This window comes from Carcharodon carcharias, chromosome 3 (assembly GCF_017639515.1).
Source record: "Carcharodon carcharias isolate sCarCar2 chromosome 3, sCarCar2.pri, whole genome shotgun sequence".
Taxonomy (NCBI): domain Eukaryota; kingdom Metazoa; phylum Chordata; class Chondrichthyes; order Lamniformes; family Lamnidae; genus Carcharodon; species Carcharodon carcharias.
The window spans coordinates 204,722,094-204,748,755 of record NC_054469.1 but is presented as its reverse complement, the minus strand read 5'-3'; the positions used below and the strand labels follow the sequence as shown (position 1 = coordinate 204,748,755).

At 39.5% G+C, this 26,662-nt stretch overlaps 2 protein-coding genes across 3 annotated transcripts in view; one reads left to right on the top strand and one right to left on the bottom strand.

Annotated features, from left to right (window-relative positions):
• Positions 1-8,341, top strand: part of LOC121276584 (SH3 domain-binding protein 5-like) — an 82,508-nt gene extending 74,167 nt beyond the window's left edge. For both annotated transcript variants that reach the window (XM_041185167.1, XM_041185166.1), the window contains 2 exons: positions 5,579-5,830; positions 6,966-8,341. In XM_041185167.1, coding sequence (XP_041041101.1) covers positions 5,579-5,830; positions 6,966-7,141 — 428 coding nt within the window. In that variant the 3' untranslated portion in view covers positions 7,142-8,341. The remainder of the gene's footprint in view (positions 1-5,578; positions 5,831-6,965) is intronic.
• Positions 8,342-11,226: 2,885 nt separating this feature from the next.
• Positions 11,227-26,662, bottom strand: part of capn7 (calpain 7) — a 39,709-nt gene continuing 24,273 nt past the window's right edge. The window contains exons 16-21 of the mRNA XM_041184207.1: positions 23,345-23,420; positions 20,270-20,415; positions 18,910-18,972; positions 16,892-17,022; positions 14,122-14,205; positions 11,227-12,768 (exon numbers count right to left, since the gene is read on the bottom strand). Of these exons, the coding sequence (XP_041040141.1) occupies positions 12,624-12,768; positions 14,122-14,205; positions 16,892-17,022; positions 18,910-18,972; positions 20,270-20,415; positions 23,345-23,420 (645 nt within the window). The 3' untranslated portion in view covers positions 11,227-12,623. The remainder of the gene's footprint in view (positions 12,769-14,121; positions 14,206-16,891; positions 17,023-18,909; positions 18,973-20,269; positions 20,416-23,344; positions 23,421-26,662) is intronic.

The window sequence follows — 26,662 nt, the reverse complement described above, 5'->3', positions numbered from 1 at the left end:
TCTAGGCTTATACTCTCGTCTCTTCAAAATCATGTGCAGAAAGTGTTGTCAGTTGAAGGAGCCTCTGGCTTTCGGAGCTTGAGCAACAGCTGGTGTCACTGCTGTGCACCTGTAAGGTTGAAAACAATGTGGCTAGCACATTTTGAGAGGTGGTCACCTTGTAGTTTGAGTGTGCAGGCAGAGGGGCAATGGCTGATCATCAGAGAGAGGAGGAGGGCAAGGCAATTAGCGCAAGTGTCCCCTGAATGCATCCTGCACTCTAACTTGGAGGGAAATGATTCCTAGGAAAGAAATAAATCAGCAAGACATCAAAGGTAGTCATCTCTGGATTACTCCCAGTGACGCATGCTAATGAGAAATAGGAGGATAGTGCAGATGAATGGCTGGTGAGCTGAGGTAGAGGGAGCGCTTTAGGTTCCTGGAACATTGTGACCAATTCTGGGGGAGGAGGAACCCGTGTAAGCTGGTCAAGTTGCATGTCAACAGGGCTGCAACCAGTATTCTCATTGGGAGGTTTGCTAGTGCTGCTGGGGAGGGTTTAAACTAGTTTGACAAAGGGATGGAAACCTTGGTGTAGATTCAGAAGAGATAGAAGCAAAGTTGGAAATGGAAGGCAAAAATTTAGTCAACTAATGTGGAAAGTAAGGGAAGCAAAGACTAGACAATAGACAACAAAGGAGTTTGGCTTATATGAACAAGGAGCAGGAGTAGGCCTTTCAGTCCCCCTGAGCCTGCTCTGCCATTTAATAAGATCATGGCTGATTTGATAGTAACATTAACTCTGCATCCCACCTACTGCTGATAATCTATCACCCCCTTGCTTACCAAGAATCTATTCACCTCTGCCTTAAAAATATTCAAAGACTTTGCTTCCACCACCTTTTCAGGAAGAGAGTTCCAAAGACCCATTACCCTCTGAATGAAAAAATTTAGCCTCACCTCTGTTTTAGATGGGTGACCCCTTATTTTTAAACAGTGAACCCTAGTTCTAGATTCTTCTACAAGAGAAAACATCCTCTTCACATCCACCCTGTCAAGACCCCTCAGCATCATATATGTTTCAATCAAGTCACCTTTAATACGAAACGCTTAATGGTGTATATTTCAAAGCAAAGAGTCTAATAAATAAACCAGATGAGCTGAAGGGCATGGTTGACATTTGGACGTATGACCTTATAGCTATTACTGAAACATCTTAAAGGAGGGTAGGAATGGCAGTTCAACATTCCTACTTTTCAGGTGTGATAGACAGGGGGGATGAAAAAGGAGGGGGCATTGCAATATTAGTTAAAGGCACGATTACAACTGTAAGGAGGGATTTGATGTGAGAAGGATCATCAAATGAATCCATATGGATTGAACTGAAGAACAAAAAAAAGGCAGTCACAGTGCTGGGGATATACTTTGGACCCCCTGAGGGGCAGTTCTGGACTTAGTTTTAGGGAATGAAACTGGGCGGGTGGGGAAAGAAGGGGGATTGCAATTCAATTAGATTTAACATAGTTATGAAAAAGCATAGAGATAAACCAGAAATAAAAGTTCTCAGCTGGGGAAAGGTCTATTTTGCTGAGCTGAGATGTGATTTTGCAAAAGTAGACAGGGAACAACTTCGAGGTAAATCAGTGTCTGAGCAGTGGGGGGCATTGAAGGAGAAAATATGCTCTCAAAAGGAAGGAAATTCTAAATCCTAGAACCGCCTGGATATCCAGAAGCATACAGGGTAGAATAAAGCAAAATAAGAAAGCTTATTTTAGATACCAAATGCTAAATACTACAAAAAAGCCTGGAGGTGTCAGTGCAGACACGATGGGCCGAAGGGCTTCTTCTGCAGTGTGAGATTCTGAGTATAGAAAGTGTAGGGGTAAAATTAGATAGAAAATTAGGAAAGCAAAGAGAGGGTATGAAAAATATTGGCAAGTAAAATGAAGGAAAACCCAAAGATGTTTTATAAATACATAAAAAGTGAGAGGATAAAGAAAGAGTAGGGCCTATAAGAGGCAAAAAAGCTAACCGTAGAGTGGATGCGGATGGTATTGGCATATTGTTAATGAATACTTTGTGTCTATCTTCATAACAGTGATGATGAAGACATTGTAGTTAAGGAGCAGGGATATCAAATATCAGATGAGATAAACAGAGTGCGAGAGGAAATACTATGAAGTTTAACATCTTTGCAAGTGGATAGATAGCCAGGTCCGATTTAAGTTTATTCAAGGCTGTTAAGAGTTGCAAGGGAGAAAATAGCGGATGCACTGACCATCATTTTCTAATACGCTCTGGTTACAGGCATAATGCTAGAAGACTGCCAATGCTGTGCCATTGTTTAAAAAGTGGGAAGGAGATAGATCAAGTAGCTACAGGCCTGTCAACCTAACCTCAGTGGTAGGAAAATTACTGGAGAAGATTGAGGGTCAATATAAATTATTAGTTAGTAAGGCAGAAGTTAATCAAGGACGGTCAGCATGGTTTTTAGGGAAGATCGTTTGACTAACGTGATTTAATTTTTGAAGAGGTAGCAAGAAAGGTCAATGTGGGTAATGCATTTGATGTCATATACATGGATTTTAGCAAGACTCATAGCAGGTTGTGGTGTTCTGTCTGTGTGTGATTTAATTACATTTTGTAGCAAGCAGATTACAAGTTGAAGTTATCAAAAGAAGGTGCAGAAGTGTCTTTAATATGCTAATGAGTAAACATGGTTGGGGTCTTAGCATGTAAGGTGTGACGGGAATTTGCATTTTTAGATAGATGAAAGGAGGTTTGAATTTCAAAGAGGTTAATGAGAATATCGGCAACATGAAAAGATTTATACTGTAAGAAAGTAAAGTTCCAAAGACATATGGAAACAATGGAATTTACATATTAAAAAAGGAGAAACATGTATAAAGGAGAATGAGGTTATATGTCGGGGAAGGCATTGTAAGATCTAACAGAAGTGTGTGAAGCCTCCAGTATTTGCGTATATGTCTGCTGTCTACAGAAACCGAAGCTGGAGAGAGCCATTTTGAATTCCACTGTCCAGGTTATTGTGTTAATTTGCCGAATCTGTTTAAAATCTATTTTTTTGACCATTGCCTTAAAGGGGGTGTAACTGGGAACCAGGTTAATGTGGGATTTTAGAAGCTATTATAGTAATAATGTGTAGACCTATGTATGTGCTTGAAATCTGTTCTTTTGTTAAAAAATATTTTAACTTTAGGTTTTAAAAAAATCCCTAAAGTCTTGGTGAACTTACTACTTCCGAATTCAGGGCACACATCTCAAAATAAATACAAATTGCAAAACTGTTGTGATAGCGCGGTCAAGTTTTCCTCGTGGATTTGTCCGCCTGGCGCACACCATCTGCCGTGTCATAACACAGACTGTTCAGCAAAATAAAAGTCCAAGGAAAAGTGGCAAGTTGGATCCAAAATTGGCTCAGTGGCAAGAAGCAAAGGATTATGGTCAACAAATGTTTTTGTGACAGCAGGATGTTTCCAGTAGAGTTCCACAGGGCAGTAGTAAGTTCCTTGCTTTTTGTGGCGTATTTCAATCATTTAGACTTGGACACAGTGAGTATGATTCACAAGTTTGCAGATGATACAAAAGTTGATTGTGAGACTGATAATGAGGAAGAAAGCTGGAGACTGCAAAAGATACCAATAAACTGGTCAGGTGAGCAGAGAAGTGGCAAATGAAATTCGATCCAGAAAATGTGGGATAATGCATTTGGTGCTGTCAGACAAGGCAATAGAATATACGTAAATGGCAGTTACTGAGAGGTGCAGAGGATCAAGGGACCTGGATGTGCATGCCCACATAATACCTGAAGTTGCAGGACAGGTAGATAAGGCTGTTAAGGTGTACGGGATACTTTATTTTGTTAACGAGGCAGAGAATATAAAAGCAAGGTTATGCTAAACTGTATTAAACACCTGTATGGGGACAGCTAGAGTACTGTGTACATTTCTGGTCACTGTCTCAAGAAGGATATCATCATACTAGAGAGGACTTAGAGGAGATGTATGAGGATGCTGCCAGGAATGGAATTTGAGCTATGAAGAAAGATTGGATAGGTTGGGGTTATCTTCTCTGGAACCTGAGACTCAGGGATGATTTAATTGAGGTGTATATAATTTTGAGGGGCCTAGATAGGGTGGATAGGAAAGACCTGTTTCGCTTAGCTGGGAGATCAATAACCCAGATAGATTTAAAGTAATCGGTAGAAGGATTAGTGTGGAGTTGAGGAGAAATATTTTCACCCAGAGGGCATTGGGGAGGGCGGGGGTCTGGAATTTGCTGCAGTAGAGACAGACACCCTCATTGCATTTGTTCTGACCTGACAGATGATGTGTGCCAGTTGGATCAAATCTGAGGGAAACTTGATCGCGCTATCACAGCTGGTTTGCAATTTGTATTTATTTCAAGATGTGTGCCCTGAATTCAGAAGTAATAAGTCCACCAAGAATTGAGATTTTAGAAAGCTAAATTAAAATATTTATTAACAAAAGAAGAGGTTTCAAGCAGATACATAGATCTACAAATTACTACTATAACTCCTAAAGTTCCTAATTAACCTGGTTCCCAGTTACATCCCCTTTAAGGAAATGGTCCAAGAATAGATTTCAGATTTTAAACAGATCTAGCAAATTAACACACTACCCTGGACAGTAGAATTCAAAATGGCTCTCTCTAGCTTCTGTTCCTGTAAACAGCAGACATATACACAAATGCTGGAGGCTTCACACACTTCAGTTAGGTCTCACAATGCCTTCCCCTGACATATAGCCTCATTCTCCTTTATACACGTTTCTCCCTTTTTAATATGCAAATTCCATTGTTTTTATATGTCTTTGGAACTTTACCTTTCTTATAATATAAATCTTTTCATGTTGCCAATATTCTCATTAAAATCTTTGAAATTCATCCCTTCATCTGTCTAAAAATGCAAATTCCTGTCACACCTTACTTGCTAAGACCCCAACCATGTTTACTCATTAGCATATTAAAGACACTTCTACACCTTACTTATGATAACTTCAACAAAATGTAACTAAATCACACAGAGCAACACAACCCCCCATAAACCTACTTTACTTTTCACAATATCTTTTCTGGTTTATTGTAATATGCCTTCATGAAGCATTAAAAAAAGAATATGCACTTAAGGTGCAGTGAACTACAACGCTACAGACCAAAGGCTGGGAAGCAGATTAGGCTAGATAGATTTTTTTCAGCTGTTACAGATACGATGGGTCAAAAGACCATACAAGAACACTATTTCAGAAGATTTGCATGTTAAATAGTTCAAATGGCATTTGAGAATACCTAATGAAATAATTATTTTGAAATGAATGTCTAGTGGTAATATACTAAAAACTGAAGCAGTGACGCAGACATCAAACCTACTGAAGGTCTTTATGCACTGCCTCTGAAATTGCTGAGTGCACAATGTTGTCACTTCAAATTAGAAATGCCTCTTTAATTTTGTTGAATAAATTAAGTTGTCTAAGCTAATGAGCTGAACGCAGCTTGATGATGGATTTCTTAATCAACTCCAGTTGATTATTTTTCAGTAACATCTCTTTCTCATTTGCAGTGACATCTGAAATATTTGAAGATGATAACTGCGGCAGCCCTGTCTCTGAAGATTCGGAGAGCCAGTCTGAGTTTAGTTTGAGCTCCAGTCCAACCAGTCCCTTAGACCTCCCAACTGTTTTCCCTCCAGGAAATCGTCCCCCCAGCTTGGAACTGTTGAGTCCTGTGTCTGAGTGTGCCATGGGCTCTCCCATTCTGGGGCCTCGCAGCGAATGCAGTGGAGCCTCATCTCCTGAATGTGATGCTGAGAAAGGTCAGTGATGTTTCAGGGTAACCTTGGAAGGAAAATATTATAGCAGATAAGATCAAAAGAGCTGCTGTTTCAATCCAAAATCACCTTTATTAAATGTGATAGGAGGGTGAGAGGGATGACTAATTTAGAGGAGAGTCTCCAATAGACAATTGGCCCTGAGATTCCTGCGGTCCTGCTGTGCCAATGTACGTGCGATAGAGTTGAATCTATTTGTCTATGCCACTTGGGCAGTCCCAATCCTAATTTGCGGCATTAGGGTCATTTGCATGGCTAGTGTGGGCTTATTGTATGTTCAAGAGCTCCTTTGTCCCAACTGCCATTCTGATGTCACAGGCCTTCCAAGGGACTCAAATGAATTCCCCGTTTTATATCATCTACGCTCAATGGAGCAAGCAGGCCTCTTGAGGAAGGTGTCATTCCCTAGTTAAGGTTCAGACTGTTCTACTCACCTTAGTAGAACTCATGCTACATAGGAACATAGGACTTAGGAACAGGAGTAGGCTATTTGGCCCTTTGAGCCTGCTCTGACCATTTGATAAGACCACAGTTGGATCAGCCATGATTTTAACTCCACCTTCCTGTCTTCCCACCATTACCCTCGACTCCCTTGTCTATCAAGAATCTATCTCACTCAGCCTTGAATAAATTCAGTGATCTCGTGTGAATTCTGCAGAGACCTAGCAAGGGCTTAAAAGGCAGCATTTCTAAGAGTAGCCAGGGAATTCTTCATGAAAAGGAGGGGGTCAGTGGAGGGAAGTCAAAGACCCATAGTTTTCTTTCCCTCTGCCCCCATCCCATATTGTAATTTTAAGGGCCTGGGCAAATGGGACAAAATCCTGACTTAGTCAGGTTCCATCCAAAGCTCAGACCATAAGAATTCTGAGGTAGGTGTATCAATGTACAGAAACCAAGAAAAATACATTTTAGAGCAACCACTTCAATCTGATATTCATCATGCTTGGGAGAGAGTGTGAGGGTGTCAGTAGGCCAATTGTAATGGACTGTGTTCTCTTTCCCAATAATCTATTGGTTTTTGTTTTGTCCAGTGAACTGAAATTGGCTGTAGGCTGTGCAATGCTCATCTACGTGGACAAAGTTATCAATATTTATCAGTTTCGTTTTGTTGTTTGGACAGGGGACAGGGCTGAAGGTGTTGAAAATGAAAAGGACAAACTAATTACTCAACAGTCCATTGATGAATCAACCCTGGAGATCAGAGTAACTCAAATTTCAGTCAAGTGCACAGAGCCAAAGGAGAAGAGAATTTCAGAAATAAAGATCTGTGAATTGGCTGAGTCACCGACCTGTTAAATATTGTGAAGCGACATCCTAAATGTGCCAGGAAACATTGCGTCACCGACTTATTCGCTCGCAGACATGGTCTTGGCCTTTTAATTGCTGTCTAACTGCTGCGCTGAAAGGTTCCTCTAAAGAGTGGCTGGTGTTCATAACTGGAAAAAGGAAACTACGGGAGTAGTTCTTGGTTGAAAATTAATGGGATATCTGCAAGGTCTGTAGTTAGCGGTCTGATTCCAGACTGGAGGCAAAGTAGCAGTAACCAATTTTGTGCTGTTGAACTGGATGTTAAGTAAGATCCTTGTCTGCTTTGTTCCCCAACTGATGACCTGCTTACATGTGGCAGAGGTGGAGCTCAAATCAGCAGAAAGTCCTGCTTTGCTCCACTTATACTCTGTGCTGCATCCATGTGCACCACTTCATTGTGTCCTCTTCAATGTTGACGCCTGCCATATCCCCATGTGCCACGATATGCTCGCTGCATCGAGCGTTCGATCTCTCTTTGTGGCAATCTTGGTTGTCATGTCCTGTTGAAAATCAGACCTTAAGGACCTTTCCATGTTTCCTGTTATTCAGAAAGACTTGCAACAAAAAAAAAGGAAATTGCCAAGGGTGCTTCACTTCCTGCACTGTTACTAATAGTGAAACAACACAGTTTAGTAGCTTGAAAGGTTGGATTCCACCTCTGCTCCTTCACAATCTCCTGACTACACAGAAGGAAACAGACTATTTGGGAAGACATGCAGCCAGCCTTTGCTATGGAGTGGAATGTTGGCTCATGAGGTGGATGAATTTTCAGTGTCACGTTCTGTTTCTTTTTACAGCCAACCATTCGTGCCAATCCAAATGCACTACATGCATGAACAGGTTTTGCTGCTGTGCAGGCAACAGAATAGGGTCCTGAACTGGGGGGAATCCAAATTGTAAAATCAGTTCCTGTATCTTAGCACAGGAAACACCCAACCCAATTTGCCCAAGCCTCTGTTTCTGACTTCAGAGGCGTGCAAATAGTGACTAATGGCAAAGCCTGCATGCCTTATGTTTTAAACATTATCAATCACATATGTTGTAGTCTTTAGACATTGTTTTCAGTGTTACATTTTTTTGTTCGTGTTGTAATAAGAGTTGTCTATGCACTTAACTATTTTATAGATTTTGTCATTTATGAACTTGGCTTGTAAGTCTGTACATTCTGAATACATATACAGCTCCTCATTTTGACTGTGTTTTTGTATATGTGGGTACACAATGATATTGAACAACACTGATCAATCTAAAGGACAACTTCAAACCAAACCGATTATGGTTACAAATGAACATCTTACAAAAGCAAAATGCTCAGCAGATATGGCAGCATAAGAAATAGGAGCAAGAGTAGGCCATTCAGCTCCTCAAGCCTGCCCTGCCGTTCAATATGGTAATGGCTGATCTGCTCCAAGCCTCAACTCCCCGTTATTTCAAAAATCTATCTACTACCTCCTTTAAATACTGTGATCTAGCCTCCACAACTGAGGTAGTGAATTCCAGACATTCGCTACCCTCTGAGAATTCCTCTGCATCTCAGTTTTAAATGAATGACCCCTTATTCTGTAACTATGTCCCCTAGTTTGAGATTCCCCCACTAGTGGAAACATCTTAACATCTACCCTATCAAGCCCCCTATGAATCTTGTATGTTTCAGTAAGATCACCCCTCATTCTTCTAAACTCTAATGAATAAAGGCCTAACCTGTTTAGCTGTTCTTGATAAGTCAACCCCTTCATCCCAGGAATCAGCCTAGTGAATCTCTTTTGAACTTGCTCCAAAGCCAGTATATCCTCCCTTAAATACAGGGACCAAAACTGTACACAGTACTCCAGGTATGGCCTCACCAACACCCTGTACAGTCGTAACAAGACTTCCCTATGTTTAAATTACTTAATTCTTAATTAATTGCTGCACCTGTATGCTAACCTTTTGTTTCATGCACAAGAACACTCAATCTGTGCTGCACTTTTTGGAATCTCTCTGCATTTAAATAATAGTTTGCCTTTGGATTTTTCCTACCAAAGTGCATGACCTCACACTTTCCTACATTAAACTCTATCTACCAAGTTTTTGACCAGTCAAATTATCTCTAACCTCTTGCAAGTTCCTTACGTCTTCATCACAACATGCCCTCCTATTTTTCTATCAGCAGCACGTTTGTTTACATTACACTCTGCCCCCTCCAAGTCATTAATATAGATAGTAAATAATTGAGGCCCGAGGACTGATCCTTGTGACACTCCACTAGTTACGTCTTTCCAACCTGAAAAAGACCCATTAATCCTTGTGTGTGTTAATCAATCCTCAAATCATGCTAATACATTACCCCCAATACAGTGAGCTCTTATCTTGTGCAATAACCTTTTATGTGGCACCTTATCAAATGCCTTCTGGAAATCCAAATACACTACATTTACCAGTTCCCCTTTATCAACTCTGCTTGTTATATCCTCAAGGAATTCTTGCAAATTTGTCAAACATAATTTCCCTTTCACAAAACCATGTTGACTCTGATTGTGTTAAGCTTTTCCAAATGTCCTATTTCTTCCTTAGTGATGGACTCTAGCATTTTCCCAACAACAGATGTTAGGCTGACTGGCCTTTAGTTTCCTTTTTGTCTGTCTCCCTTCTTGAACAGGGGTGTCACATTAATGGTTTTCTAATATGCTGGGACCATCCAGAATCCAGAGTGTTCTGGAATATTTTGATCAATGCCTCCATTATCTCTGCCTTTAAAATCCTTGGATGCAAGTCATCAGTTCCTGGCAACTTGTCTGCTTTTAATCCCATTAATTTCTCAAATACCTTGTCCCTCATGATAGAGACTATTAAAAGATTTTTCCTCCTATTAGCCCCTTGCTGATCTGATATCTTTGGAATGTCTATAGTATTCTCCACCGTGAAGACCGATGCAAAATATTAAATTATCTGCCATTTTCCTGTTCCTCTTATCAATTCTCCAGTTGCAGCCTCCAAGGGTCCCACATTCACTTTAGCTACTCTCCTTTTTATTTACCTGTAGAAGCTCCTGCTGTTTTTATATTTCTTGACAATTTACTTCATCAATTTTCTCTAGCTTTTTAGTTATCCGCTGCTGGTTCCTAAAAAAATCCCAATCATCTGACCTACCACTAGTTTTCCTGCTTTGTAAGCCTTAGTTTTTTTGATTGGCTACTCTCCTTGACCACCTTTGTTGACCACGGGTGGTTCATCCTTCTCAGAGTCCTTTTTGACCAGGATAAATTTTTGTTGAGTGTTATGAAATATTTGCTTAAGTGTCCGCCACTGCTCATCCTGACTTTCCCCTTAGTCTATTTTCCCAGCCCACTTCAGACAACTCCTTCTTCTTACCTCTGTAATTGCCTTTATTTAAGTTGAGGACACTGGTTTGAGATCTGAGTTGCTCACCCTCAAACTGAATTTGAAATTCTACCATGCTGTGATCGCATGTGGAGAGAGAGAAATAAATCAATGACTTGTGTTCTGCCAGAGGGGTCATCAACCTAAAATGTTAACTTTGTTTCTCTCTCCAAAAATGCTGTCTAGCCTCTGAATATTTCCAGAATTCTAAGTTTTTTATTCAGCTGATTCTTCATATTAGGAATGTAAAAGCATGTGGCTCACTGAGAAGGGATAAACACAAAAAAAAACTGAGGCATTTCCTAATAATCAGTAAAATCTTCCATTTTGGTTTTGCTGGCTAGGTTCAGTTGTATTTAAAAAAAAGACTTCCTTCAAACAGGATTCAGAGGAAATACATTATTTACTTTTGCTGACTGAAGACATTCTATTTTCAGCTCAGAAGTGTAGCCAGAGTTCAGCCAGTTCTAAGATGACAGGTTACTTCACACTAATCCCAACCTCTTTCACTCAACAGCATGACTTTTTCCTTCATCTAAAAAGAGCAGATTAAATGTTAAATTTTAATCTGCCCTTGATAAGCTAAAGATTTCTTGATTTAGATTGAAGTACCAGATAAACTAAGTGAAGACATGCAAACACTTGTATTTAGTTCTGGAGCTGGATGGATAGTAATGCAATGGAGTAAATAATTATAGACAGATTTGATGGTGTTTAATGTGTGGAGAACTATTTAATAAGTTGATTTTAAGCAGCAGTTCAGTAGGTTGCACTCACTTCTCAGAAGATTGTGCTTTAAACTTCCATTTTGTAGATTTGAATCCATAATCTAGGTTTAATACATCTGTGCAGTATTGAAGAATGCTGTTTGAGGTGCTATTAATCTGAACAAGATGTTAAACCAAGGTCCTGCTAACCTTATGGTATAATTCTGAAGAGTGGAGGAGTTCTACCTTCCTAGCCAATAGTTTTCCCTCAACCAACATCACACATGATCAGATAATCTGTATTTAATCACATTGCTGGATTGGGATCTTGTGTATAAATTGGTTGTAGCATTTCCTATATTAAAACAGTGACTACACTTAAAGTGCTTTGGCATGTCCTAAAGCTGTGTATGGACCACATGGGGTAGAAAAATAAGCTCTGACTATATGGAGTCAGCTGATGTCTGGGGGTGAGTGTCTTATTGAGCTGTGAAAAAGATTGTCTAGACCATAAGACATATGGACTGAAAAGGCCAATTAAATCCTGAACTCTATAAACTTTACACACATTATTTTTAAAATTCATATTCCAAGATGTTAGGAACTCAACTGTTTAGGTATGTGCATAAGTTTCCTGTATTGAAATAAGTGATTTAGTATCTCCCATAGTGTAAATTCAGCTTTCCCACAACCAATGTGTGGATGCATAACTTTAATTCTTATGCATGCTAGGTACCAAAAAAATGGATAAAAATATATAATCTGTAATAGAAATACATAGCTAAATTCAGAATTACCAGACCAGTATCCACCCTTTAAAAAATTGATTTATGATTACAAATATTGACTGGTCTTTACAACATACATTGCACATGTCCCTAAATTGCAGAGTTACTCCAGTAAACATCAACAGCTGCTTTTCATGTAGATTGAAGGTTCTTGAAAAACATTTCTACTCCTTTATCATGTAAAGGTTCGGCAACACAGTTTGCAACTCAGCACGCGTGAAAGTAATCCAATCTAGTTCTAGCCTGAACCTAGTTAATTGATTGCAATACTGGAGGAGAACAGCCACAAATTAAATTGCAGAAGATTCCCAGCTATATTCTACATTAGAAATATGTACATTTACTTCTGTAAAGATTATATAAAAATTAACATAGTTCCTTCATTTTTTAAAAATGTGAACCAAGCAAGTTTAGTTCCTTTCTTATTGAACTAACTTTGCTTAATATGAATTACAGTGGAACCAGTAACCACCTTCTTTGGAGTGTCTCAAAGAAATTCTGTATGAGTAAATTCCAACTGGTGCCTGAGAAAATGTCCCCTTTTTAACTAAAAAAATCCCTTAACAGGCAATGTATACGATTCAAGGATAAAGGCGGTCATTATAGTTCCTCGGGTCACTGTAACTGAGTAATCCTGAGTGATGTGACACTGTGCAAGTCTAAGAAGAACGGGCCTTCCTGAGCAGGGAGGAAGGTTGTGGGGATGATATTGTAAACTCCTGCAGGGACCCGCTCAACTTCCAAATAGCAGAATCCACATCTGCAACAGAAGAAATACACATTAACTGCCAAATATCTATATATTAGGTCAGACACTGACTGTACAAATCAGGAAACAGTACATTAGGTGGTCAGTGAAGATTATGGAAGCATCAAAGAAAGCCATGAGGAGACTGAAATGGTATGGTCAAATGTTGCGAAGAGAGAAAAATGTGGTCAGGTGAGTGATGGGGATGGGACTGCCAGGAAGAGGAGGAAGGCCAACCAGGTGGTAACCTGGAGTAAAATGGGAGTAGCTGGAAGGCTGTGCAAATTGATGATCACAAGAAGAAATAAAAGACTTGAATTTATATAGCACCTTTCATGACCTCACGACATGCCAATGCACTTTGCAGTCAATGAAGTACTTTTGCAGTGTAGACACTTGTTGTAATGTAGGAAACACAGAGGCCAATTTACATACAACAAAGTCCCATGACCAGCAATGTGCTAATGACTGATTAACCTGTTTTCAGGATGTTGAGGGATAAATATCGGTCAGGGTACCAGGCACAACTCCCCTGCTCTTCAGAAAAAATAGTGCCTTGGAATCTTTTACAACCACTCGAGAGATGGGAATGACATGTCCAACTGTGCAGCACTCTCTCAGTACTGCAATGGGAATGTCTACCTGGATTATGAGCTCAAGTCTCAGGAGTGGAGTTGAAGCCACAACCCTTATGAGAATGCTCCAACTGGGCTGACACTTTAAAAGGACAAAATTCAAATGGAGGAAAAATAAGTGGACAAGTTCCTCATATGAAAATCTGCTACATTTTTTTCTTGCTCTCTTTTAAAGATTTTTTTGCTGTTACAGGTCTTAGACATGACTAAAAAAAGACATTTTATACAAAGCGGGAGGACAAATGCTGCATTTCTATAGTGCTCCTGATACAAAGAGACATGTCCCAGAGCACATTACTGGACTGGGGTGAATATTGAACAAAAAGAAGCAAAGTCAAAAAGGAACTTTAAGAAGCTGTGAGGGAAGAAACTGAGTGGTTTGAAATAACTTCAGAGGCTGATTAAACTGGCTAATGTTGGTGCAGACAGGGAGCCAGGAGGGCACGGAGGCCAGAGGTGCAGACAGAGAGGACGACACTAGCACCAAGAGAGTGGAGGGCACATACATGAGTGTGTGAGGCAGGTGGAGCATGTGGTTCTTGACAAGGTCATAGATGAGCTGGCACAATAGAAAGCGACAGCCACAAGAGTGAATATTCTTTTTACTCCCAAGTATTTCAGGAGCTTGCAACATTTATGGCAACAGCTTTATTTTTTTTAAAACATATTTGTAGCATCAATGAGGACAAATTCCATCAATGGGGACCACACAAAGAGAACACAGCAATACCTGTAATCTCCACTGGGCTTTTTATGGAATTCAGTGTCTCCCACTGTTGAGACAGTTACCATTTCAAATCCAACACTGTATTGCCTTTAAAGAGAGGGAAATTGATTAAATAACATAAGCTTCAAGAAAATAATGCATTTGATTATTTGTAATCTCAGTTGGTACCTGATGCAGTGTGCCATTAGAGTATCGTAACTCGCACCAAGTCCTATTCACCCATTACTCTTGTGCTTGCTGAACTACAGTTACTCCTGGTCCACCTAACACCTTGACTTAAAAATTCTCATCCTTCTGTTTCAAATGCATCCATTGCTTCATCCCTTTCTATCACTGTAAACTCCTATAACCCTACAAGATCTTCCAGAAATTCTGAATTCCTCCAATTCTGGCTTTTTGTGCATCCATCACTTCCTTTACCCCAGAATTGGCAGCGGTGTCTTTAGCTGGCTAATCCCTAAGCTCCAATTCCTTCCCTAAACCTCTCTGCCTCTTCACCTACCCCATCTCTATTAAGATGCTCCTTTCAAACCTACCTTTGATCAAGCTTTTTGTCATTTGTTATAATATCTCCTTATTTGGCTTGGTGTTTAATAGTCTGATAATGCTCCTGTGAAGCACTGTGGGACATCTTACTATTTTAAAGATGTAATATAAATGCAAGTTGTTGTTGTCATTACACAGGTTCAACTTCCCAGCACAGTGAGCTCCTCATTCAACCACTACTACTTGGGACTGGGAGGGAGGGACTTCCACAAACATGGTTAGAGGGGAAAAAAGTTACCCAATATATAGTGTTGGGACATGGAGGAATATAAGATGGTTAAGGGAATGGAAAAGGTTAAACCAGGATAATTTTTTTTACAGTGGGATAATTCAGGAAACTGCATAATTTTAAGACTGATAAGAAATTCCTCCTCATGCAGACAAGAGTCAACATTTGGGATGGACTCCCAAAAACAGCAGCAGAGGCAAAAACTATGGAATCACTCAAGAAATAATGAGATAGGGCAATGGGAGGCTTTAGGCTCTTTCTGGATTCCTTAAGGTTGCTCAAAATGATCTTCCTCATTGATTTGTAACTTTTGATCTTTGTAACATATCTATAACACATAACGTCTTGCACATGGGGTACACCTTCCCAGCTTCCCAAATTGCACTTACACAGCATTAGGAGACCCATGTACCTGACAGGATATGATCCTCTCCTAACTTTACTTATATTTCATTACTTTTTGTTTTGAAATTAAAGTATTACCATTTTGATAAGAGGTTTATGGAGAGCAGAGAGAGAACATACTGAGGAAAACAAGCACAGTCACGCCTCAAAGTGTTTTCCACGTTCTGAGTTGCAAGGTTTATAAAGTGCAGCCAGGAAACAGTGTGTGATGAAAATATGATAAGCTTCACTACAACAAAGAATTTTCTTTGAAAAGGTGCAGGGATATCGAGGAAAGTGCCAGATTTACGTTTACACAACAAAAAAATCATAAAGACCGAACAGAACGGGGATCTTTTCTAGAAAACACTGAAGAATAACCTAATAAAGATATTTAAAATTATGAGGCTTGATACAGTAGATGGAGAAAATAACCCAACCCTTCCAAGCAGTGGTGGCCATGATGAACGGATTGCTGCTGCGCTCAAAGATTCCTAACTCAACATTGCTGCGCATTTCTTCCGGGATCTCCAATCTTGGCTGATACAGGAATGTGTAGCACAGCGTTCCTCAGGGAATTCCGTCGGAACAGAGTAGAGTCACAAGACAGGAGACATCCTCTTTTTATGGTACTAGCTGCTGTATGGCAAGTTTAAAGGTCCAGTATTTGAATGTTAGTGAATGGATGAGTGAATGGGCGGGTGGGTATGCAGGCAGGTGGGTGGTCTGGTCAGATTGAGGGGATAGTTTGGTGGTTGGGGGGTATTCGGGTCAGTTGTGGAATTACCCAGCTGTTAGGCTAGGTTTTAAAGTGTCTAATGTTTCCTGGGTAAGTTCAGTCCTGTGGAACCATCCCAAGTGTCCGACTCTAGGTCAGTATTGGGGAATTTGTGGAGGGTCCCTGGAAGCAGGGGAATTGCCCATTGGAAGTTTAAACTTCCTGGGCAATTCCCACATAGGTCTGCATGGCAGGACTCCTGCAGGATCCTGACGTACTTCTTCAGTTGTACTCTGGTCTTTGGGAGATTCGGCCAAATGTTTCTACTCATGGGAGAATCCAAAACTACACGTCATAAATAAAAGATAGTCACTCTCTCCCACTAATAAATAAATAAGTCACTAATAAATTCAATAAGGCATACGGGAGAAACAACACAATGGTCAGAATGTGAATCTGCTACCACGTAGACTTCAGGAGTTCAAGAAGACAGCTCACCACAGCCTTCTCAAGGCCATTTAGGGATGGGCAATAAATGCTGGACTAGCCAGTGACCCCCACATACCATGAGCAAATAAAACAAAACAATGCATAGTTGAGGTGAATAGCATAGATGTATTTAAGAGGAAGCTTGATAAGTACATCAGGGAAAAAGGGGATAGAAGGATATGCTGATAGAGTTAGATGAAGTAGGGTGGAAGGATAAGGGCTGCAATTTCTATGTAGTATATATTGCAATATTTGATATTTTCAACCTTGAAAATAAAAGCAGAGTGTCTCAATCTTTATATATATATATTTATATTAAAAAGGTGCAGCTCCTATTGTGATCAAAAATAAACAAAGAAACCAAATAGTTATTCCTGAACCCAAGGTTATTTTGATTCTTTACCAACCTGGGCCCACGCAGTTCGATCAGCAATGGCCCAATTTTCTCGACAGTGATTTGATACACTGGATTCTTCTTGTAGCTGTCTCTGTAATTCCCACATCCTCCTGCACTCTGACCTTTCCACTGACCATTTACCTGGCACAATCACACACACAGAAAAGCTTTGATAATGCAAGCCATGGAAATTCCAGAAGAGACATTTCAGCATTTGCCACTCTTGTAACAGGTAATGAAAATCAAATCAACAAAACTCTTTCATCCCTGATGGTTCTGCTATATCAAGGACTCTTCCATTTTTAAACTGCGGGACTGAGTGAACAGACAGAAACATCACCTGAAATTATTTGAGTATCAGCAGTGAACCATCTGTAATGGCAGGACGTAATGTTGCAGCCGAAATTACAGCAGTTTCAAAATGCACAGAACCTTGCATCAATAATGAAATAGATAGTAGTTACAACACGGAAACGCGCCATTCGCTCAACCCATCTGTGTTGGCATTTACTCTCTATCCATGCTAATAGTTCCAATCACATTTACCCACCCTGTTCCCATATCCCTTCATCCCCTTTTACATCTACCTATACAATCTAATCTTGAATGCTGACAATTTTTGCCTCAAACATCAACCCTGTAAAGTAAATTCCATAGCCTCAATTTCTCATGTGAAAAGTTTCTCTTTCATTCTGTTCTAAATCTTCTATTTATAGTCTTTTGTTCTACTGGAAATAGCCTGCTTCTCTCTACCATCTCCCATCTTGTCACAATCTTAAATACTTCTATTAGACAACCATAATCTGCATTCTAACAAAAAATATAGAAGTGTGTCCAATTATTAAGAAGTCAATCTTATGTGACTTAAGTGATTCAAGGTGACTGCCATTAATGATAAAGAACAGAATTACATTCCTGATATATCAGTTGTGCTGTAAACACACTTGGAATACGTAGAATAGGCAGGATGTTATTTTGAGGATAAAGTTCCATGAAAACATTTACCCCATGAAATTTAGGGGCAACTAGATTGAACAGTCAATTCCTAATATTATGATTGCCACGTGCAGTAGCCAACTCCTAGTGCAGTAACTGGAAAAATGCAACCAGGCGAGCAAACTCATCCACAGAACATTAAGGGTTACATCCTTGATGTGACAAGGATGGTTATTTACTGAGAAATAATATGCTGCCTTTCACAGACTTAATGAGAGTAGTTGTGTTTGAACAAAGCATTATATCCAAAACAGTCATCTATCTTCATCTTCTGGACGTTGGTGAACTGCTAAAATTCTAAGTGGGGGAAAGGACTAGGTTGAAAAGCTCCTTCAAAGAGCTGGCACAGGCACCATGGGCTGAATGGCCGCCTCCTGTTTGGCAAGAAGTTTCTATGCTGTGGAATCCAAGTGTTTTCATGGAATCATAGAAATGTTCTCATTTTAATTATGGACAGCAGTGCCACTCTATTACAAAAACAGAAAATGCTAGAAAAACTCAGCAGGTCTAGCAGCGCCTGTGGAGAGAGAAACAGAGTTAACATATTGAGTTGTATGACTCTTAAGAGCTGCCCCTCTATTCCCTTTTGATAATCAAGAACTGCCTTTACTGGCTTAACTTAATGAAGGTTCTTCATCAACTTTGAAGGAAAATTATCAAATGGAAAAAGTCAGCCAATGGAAAACATCCATCTCTGTTTGGGAAGACACACTGCAACTTGCAACGACCCCATGAATTCATGGTACCCTTCACAAGCCTGAAGATTGAGTGCCAGGCTGCATTGTGTGTTAGATCGGTGACTTTGGGTTAGACTGACAGCTCGTATTGCTGCGCCTCAGATCTCCTTTAGTTGATTGGAGATTTATGGAGTTAACTTTTTTTGACAACTATCTTGCACCATTCCAATCCATACCAGGACACACACTACTTAAAAAATATATCAGCTCTACTCCTAATCCCAGCAACCCCATGAAAATATCAACAGATACACATACAATTTTAATCTGACATTTGTAAGCCAGAAAGACTCACCCTCTTATAGTGCGTGTATGGAAATGGGATCTTTGAAAATGTGTATTTGCACATAGCGTATACCTGTTAGAAAGAAAAAAAATCCTATGACTGATCAACATATTTTCTGTTAATTTGTGCCAGTAGATCAGAGATGAGCAAAATAAACTACACAGCTTAGAGATACTCAATATCCCACAGAAGTGACAGACTAGCAAATCATAATTTATAAGGAAACTATTCAGCAGCATTTTTCAATTTTAGTCGCGGTTTATTGTTTTTAAATCATATTTTTCCTCAATTTGTTTTTCTTCTCTCCAGAATGTATCGATTTCCTGTTAGGGTCCTGTCACTACCTGGTCCCTTACATTAATGACATGTGAGTCCTGACAGCAAGTGGGAAAGGGCCAAGCAACTTTTTTCTCAAGCAACCCTTTCACCCTCTCCCCTTTCTTTGATGCAGGGTTACCTCATATCCACTGGCTGCTGTTCCAAACCACAATTTTCTACCTTGGCACTTGTAACTCTGTGCCCGGATAGCATTTTTGACTCAGGTTGTGCATTCAGGTACCATTCCAGCGACTTGAGCACATAAATCTATTCTGACAGTTCAAATCACTACTGAGGGAGAGTTGCACTGTTGGCGGTGCTGTCTTTCAGGTGAGACACTGAAACAAGGGCCGGTCTGTCTTCTCAGGTGGACTTAAAAGTTCTTGCTATTTTGAAGAAAAGCAGGGAGCTTTTCCAGGTGCCCTAAGCATTACCTGGCAACCAAAACCAATAAAATAGATTATCTGCTCATTACCACAATGCTGTTTACTAATTGGCTGCTGTGATTGCTACATTATAACAGTGACTACACTTCAGAAGTAGTTAATTGGCTGTAAAGCACCTTGGGATGTCTTGAGGTTGTGAATGATGCTACAAACATGCAAGTATTGTTTTCCTGGTTTCCTACTACACTACTGCCCCTCGTCTCTAGCCCTGCCAGTTTCTTCCAGTCACACGTATTTTTCTAATCACTCTCCCTCCCTACAACACCCACCTGATTCCAATGACTCAGTGTACAGATCTCATGCTTCCAACTTTGACTCAACTCATTCCTACCAGGGCCTAGAATCAGTCAGCTATATAGTAAGGGCCAAATGACAAACCTGTTCGGCAGATAGGTAGGAAGGAAGAAATCGAATTGTTTAGTATTTCACCATGTCTTTCAGGAACCCTGAAAAAAAGAAACTTCATACAGAAGAGCTTTGAAGCGCAGCCACTTGGGTAGGAACCAGTCTGGACACATTGGGCAGAGTATATAATTTGACTAAAATAATAGTTTTAACCTACAGTTGGTAGTGAGAAAGCGAAAGCGATGCAATACCCTACGTACCCTGAGCGTGTAATGGATGGTGTTCTGCTTCTCATATTGAGACACCACTAAGGTAAACGTATTTGTGCCTGGCGTGGTCAACTTGATCTTTGTCAGGTAATGTGGGCTGTTTATTCGAATTCCATCAATGTATGGTGCAGGATCGCCTATAATTAAATATAATATCTGAAATTAAATCTACCAAACTAGGCTAAGAATTCAGCATATGCAACCCAAGAATAGCTTTGAATTTATCTGGTACAGACTCATAACTGACAGCAATTATAGTTTTAATCTTTAATTAGTAACACCATAGTCTTAATCTTCATTTAGTAACACCATTCAGAAAATAACAGTCATACATGCTTGGAGTATGTAGGGCATTGTAATAGGTGGCAATCTGGTTCTAATATAGAGACACTTTAATGCAAATATGTATCCCTGGAGCGGTCATATTGAAGGAGATCTAGAGAGACAGAATGAAGGACAAATTTAATGTGCAATCAGGAAAGGAGGTGACAAGGAGGCAGCAACCTTTCACTACCTAATTGTTACTTCTATGGTTAGCCCAGCATATTAAAATCTCATTATATTTTTAATACTGACAGCAGTGTGATGCAGATTTATTACAAAGATTAACATGTGTGCAGATCAAAGATTTTCACATCTCAGCATTTATGGTTCAAACATACACTTGCTCTGTTACTGTAGGATTTCTGGCACATGTACAGCTCTCAGATACCTCTAAGCATTGCTAATCACTTCATTGCCTTTCTTCAGCTACATAAGCTGGAGGCCTGACCAGATTTTTAACGCCAGCAGCAGAATGTTGAGAGCAAATTGACCACAACACTAAATGCAGTTGCTTTGCACCAAAATTGGTTTTCTGCAAAATCTTTGACTTTCACCAGTCCAAAAACATTGTTGAATAACAGACTATTTACTTGTGTGACTGCTCTACATACAAGAAGAAAATATGCTACATAAAAGGTCTGATATCACCCATTTACCAAACCCTGAACTGACTAGTAGTTCAACAATAGGGTCCATATAACAGTCAGGAAATTACAATAACATTAAATGGTACCACAAACATTTCACAATATCTGATTAATTTGTTAACTAACATGGTAAAGAGACATAATTCTGGAGGTAGAGGTCTGTGGGACCTCCCACAAAGTCTGTTTCCTAGCCACTGATTCCATCCTCCTCCCTGGCCATTATCTCAGGCAAAGGATGACTGCTCCCAAACTTGCAGTGATTTGACCTTTATCAGATCCCGAACCCATATTCCCTCCATCAAAAAGACTGTCTACTTTCACCTCCATAGCAGCTTCTGTCTCCAGCCTGCTTTTGTTACCTATAGACTTAACTATCCCAATGCCCACTTGACTGGCTTACCATCTTGTACCCTCCATAAAGCTAAACTCATCCAAAAGTCTACAGCAAATATTTGAACTTGTATCAAATCCCATTCATCCATAATCTCTATGCTTGCTGATCTACACTGGGTCCTGAACCACAACGCCTCCATTCCAAAATTTTCGTTTGTCTTCATATTCCTCCATAATCTCACTCCCTCATAATTCTATAACTTCTTCCATTCCTACAAAGATCGAATAAATCTGGTCTCTTGTGCATCCTGTATTCCCTTTGCACCATTAACGGCGGTCACTCCTTCAGCAGCTTAGCCTTCAAACTCTGGAATTCCTCCGCTAAGCCAATTCGGCTCTTTACTCTCCTTTAAGATGCTCCTTAAAAACCTAACCTTTTTGACCAAGTTTTTAATCACTTACCCTAATACCTTATTTGGCTTGGTGTCAAATTTTGTTTGATAATGCTCCTGCTAAACCCTTTGAGACATTTTACTATGTTAAAAGTTGTTTTATAAATACGGTTGTTGCAGTAGAGATTTACATTCAGATTATCCGGTCGTTTATGGAACCTGGCTGTGCACAAATTGGCTGTGACATTTGCCTACAAAACTGTGATCAACTCTAAATCAATTTCTAATCCCAGCCCTTAATTTAATTCCTAACCCAAAAGGCCTATTTAAAAAAAATAAAATGAATTAGTTGATCTACCATAAACAGATTTATCAAAAATTCCATTTCACATTTCTACAAACCTGTGGAATGACATTTCTTTAAATCTCAAATTTGCTCGAGGCTTGTGGATTTCATATTTGTGTCCTATAAGTCTATGCTCATAGTACAAGTTAAATGAACCCGATTGGATTTCCACTATTCATTTTTAATCCCGCTTGCTCAGACTTGATCTGGCATGGCATCATGAGAGATCAACAAGTACAAAAATACTTTGGGATCCTTTTCACTATTTATAGTCCATAATTCTATAAGGCCTCCTTGTTCATCATTCACTGAACTTCTCCACTCACTTCTGTACAAATCACATTCCTTATAGTGTCCAATTTAATATAGTCAGTCAGGCTTGCAGTTTGATGCATTTGCGTGTACTGGAAGTTACATATATTAATACACAGGGCTCTGTTCTTTGGAGACAGAAAGGACAAGCACACACATTGCATATGTTGCAGCTAACCAAAATAGGTGACATCCATTTGCTGGTTCATTCCTTGGGCAATATCTTGACCAGTGTCAAGCTGTCTGGTTTAAATTTCAACCAATACTTAGCAGCAGTTAACTGTCAGTCACAATCAATTGATGCATTCTCCATGGCAATGCCTCTACCAATCAGAGTCCACTTGCCAACCCATCAGCACTCTCTTCTCATACGGTATAAATATGTTGTTTCCCCTGACATCGGTATTTTCTTGTGAATTACCCTGATGAGTGCAAGATGAAAAGCTTCGACAAAAAAGTCTCTTTTTTTTCAGCAATACAGTTTATTTCGCTGGACCTTAAAATATTTCTGCTTTGGTTTTAAGTTACTTCAGAATTCCTCGTTCTTGGACTTGCTACATTACTTTTTGTAGTGATTTATTCCCTTTCTATATGCCATCAGAATGGTTTAAAAAAAAACATTCTTAAGTTTTATGCACTGGCTTCATTTTAACATTCCCAGAGCTCCTCTAAAATCTTATAGGTCTGCCATTTCCATAAAGGTCATACTTACTTGGATAGTAAACCTTCTTTCCTCCAGTCTGGTAAACTACCAATGTTATAAATTCTCGATTGTGGGCAAAATCATCCTGTAATAAGAATATAAACTTAGCAATTAGGTTAAAGTGTGAAAAAGTTTCAAAGAATTCTTATAAACCTTACAGCATAGGTAAAAGCATTCAGCCCAGTGCACCTGTGCCAGGTCTCTGAAAGAGCTACCTACTCAGTCTCATGCCCTTTAAAGAAATTCAATTATATGTTCGCTTGCCTTTTAAAAGCTATTATCAATTGATTTTCCATCATCATTTCTAGTAGAGCATTCATTGCTCCAATGACCATCTGGACAAAAAAAACTGCACTCCCTTTATTCTTTTGATGATCTTAAATCTATTCCTTCTAGTTAATGACAAGTGGAAACAATTATTTTCCAATAAGCTCATCAAAACCTTTCTGGATTTTGAATATCTCTATCAGATTGCTCTACAACCTTCCATGTTACATTGAAAAGAGTTCCTATTTTTCTGGTCTCTCCTCATAACCTAACAGTCTCATGCATGCTATTATCTTAGAAGATATTTTCTGCACCCTCTCCAATGCCTTAACATTCCTCCTAAATTTATATAAAGGCAGAACCATGAAAATTTCATACAAACATAAAAAGATTTACAGTGCAAAAGGAGGTCATTCAGACCACTGAGACTGTGCTGGTTGAAAGAGACTTATAGAAAGAGAGTCCAGTCTAATTCCACCTTCCAGCACTTGGTCCGCAGCCCTGCAGGTTATAGCACCTCAAATGCATATCCATTTTTAAAAAATGTGATAAGGGTTTCTGCTACCCTTTCAGGCAGTGAGTTCCAGATCCCCCACCACCACCATCTGGGTGAAAACATTTCTCAATTTGTCTCCAGCTCTTCTACCAATTACTTTAAATCTATATCGCCTGGACATTGACTTTTCTACTAACAGATAGAGGTCCCCTCTATCCACACTATCTAGACCCCTCAATGTGATACACTTCAATTAAACCCCCTCAACCTCATCTGTTCCAAAGAAAACAAATTGAGCCTATTTAATATTTCTTCATAGCTAAAATTCTCCTTCCTGGCTATTCTTCATAAATCTCCTTTGTAATGCAACCATAGCCTTCATGTAATGCTGTGAATAGTTCTCTAGTTGCAATCTAATTAGTGTTTTATACAGTTCTAACACAACCGTTCTGCTTTATACTCTAGACTTCAGCTAATAAAGGAAAGCATTCTGTATGCTTTTTTGATCACCTTATTCATGTCAGTCTTGCTATCATCTAGGATCAAAGGACATACACTCCAAGGTCTCTTTGTTCCTCTACGCTTTGCAGAAACCAACCTTTATTATATATCCCTTGCCTTGTGTGTCCTCCCCAAAATGCCTTACCTCACATTTCTCTGGATTGAATCCCATTTGCCACTTTTCTGTCCACCTGACCTGTCCATTGCTAACTTCCTGCAGCCTAGTTTCCTTCCTCACTATGTCATGAAGAGATTAACGTCTATAATATTATTGGAAATTATTTTTTAAAATACTTTAGTGGTGTCTGTCTGTGTGGGTGTCTTAATTGGATTCATGCCAACTAGTCTGGGTGCTCTGACGTATAGAAAGGAGGAGGTTTGAAATGGTAATTAGATAAACATGGGGAAGTTTAGGAACATAGGTGTCAAGGGGGTACATTTGCACTTGTTGAATAAACCAATCAAGGCTGGGGGTGAAATCTTGCACCTAGCTAGAAGACGCCAAGCAACGTGTTTATCTTTTTCAGCTTACTAATAAAATTGATGGAATCAAAGGGTGTTATTGTTAGAAGAGGTGAAATTAAAAAACCTAGTAATACAATGGAAAACTTACATTCAGAGGGGAAGCTAGATATAAATAGAAAGGAGTTTGTGTGTGTAAGAGGAAGCATTTAAGATCTAACCAGCTTGTATGCCTACAACTGTCTGCAAGGAACCTCATTTTGAATTTGTAAGGTCAAATGTCTGCTTAAAGTCTATAGGTTATTGTTGCCTTGGTGAAGATTTATCTGGGAGTGAATAATTTGGCGATTTGGGGTTTAAAGGTTATTATGGTAGTAATTTGTGGACGTGTATGTGTTTGTTATTAAATTAATAAATGTTTTAGTTTTATGTAAAAAATCTCGAGGGCTGATGGTACTACTACTGAATCCAAAGCCTGCATCTCGAAACATACAAATTGCAAAAATAGATTATGAATTGTTTTAAGCTTCCCTCTGGGAAAACCCTTACCATCAGCTGCGTCATAACAACAATCAAACACATAACAAATTTTCTTATCTACAGACTTCTTAATCATGCACCCAATATGGAGAGAAACTTCAGAACGCTTCAGTGTAGAGGGATCTGTGTATCCTCGTGCATGAATTGCTGAAAGCTAGTATGCAGTACAGCAGGTAATAAGGAAGGCAAATGGAATTTTGGCATTTATTGCTAAAGGAATGGAGTATAAAAATAGGGAAGTGTTGTTGCAACTGTACAAGGCATTGCTGAGACCGCATCTGTACAAAGCATTGGTGAGACCGCAACTGGAGTACTGTGCACAGTTTTGGTCCCCTTACTTGAGGAAGTTTGTAGTTGCATTGGAGGCAGTTCAGAGGAGGTTCACTAGATTCCAGAGATGTGGGGCTTGTCCTATGAGGAGAGATTGAGCAATTTAGGCCTATATTTGCTACAGTTTAGAAGGACGAGAGGAGATATATAAGATGCTAAAGGGGATAGACAAAGTAGATGTGGAGCAGATGTTTCTCCTTGTGGGGCATTCTAGAACGAGAGGCCATAGTTTTAGGCTCAGGGGTGGTAGATTTAAATTAGAGATGAGAAGGGATTACTTTTCTCAAAGGGTCGTGAATCTGTGGAATTCACTACCTCAGAGTGCAGCAGATGTCAGGAAGATGAATAAATTTAAGGAGGAGGTAGACAGCTTTTTAATTAGTAACGGGTTGAAAGGTTATGGGTAGAGGGCAGGAAATTGGAGTTGAAGCCGAAATTGCTTACTCCTGCTCCTAGTTCCTAAGTTCAATATTTATGCTGAAATCACTAATATATAACACACAGCAAGGGATAGTACTGAGACCTGAGGAACCCCTCGGGGACAGTCTTCCAGTCACAAAAACACCAGTCTGCTATATCTCTTTGTTCAGTGTCACTGAGCCAATTTTGAATCAAACTTGCCACTTTTCCTTTGATCCCACGAGTTTTTAATTTTCTGATCAGTCTGCCATGTGGGACCTTGTCAAAAACATTGCTAAAATCCATGCAGACTACATCAAATGGACTACCCT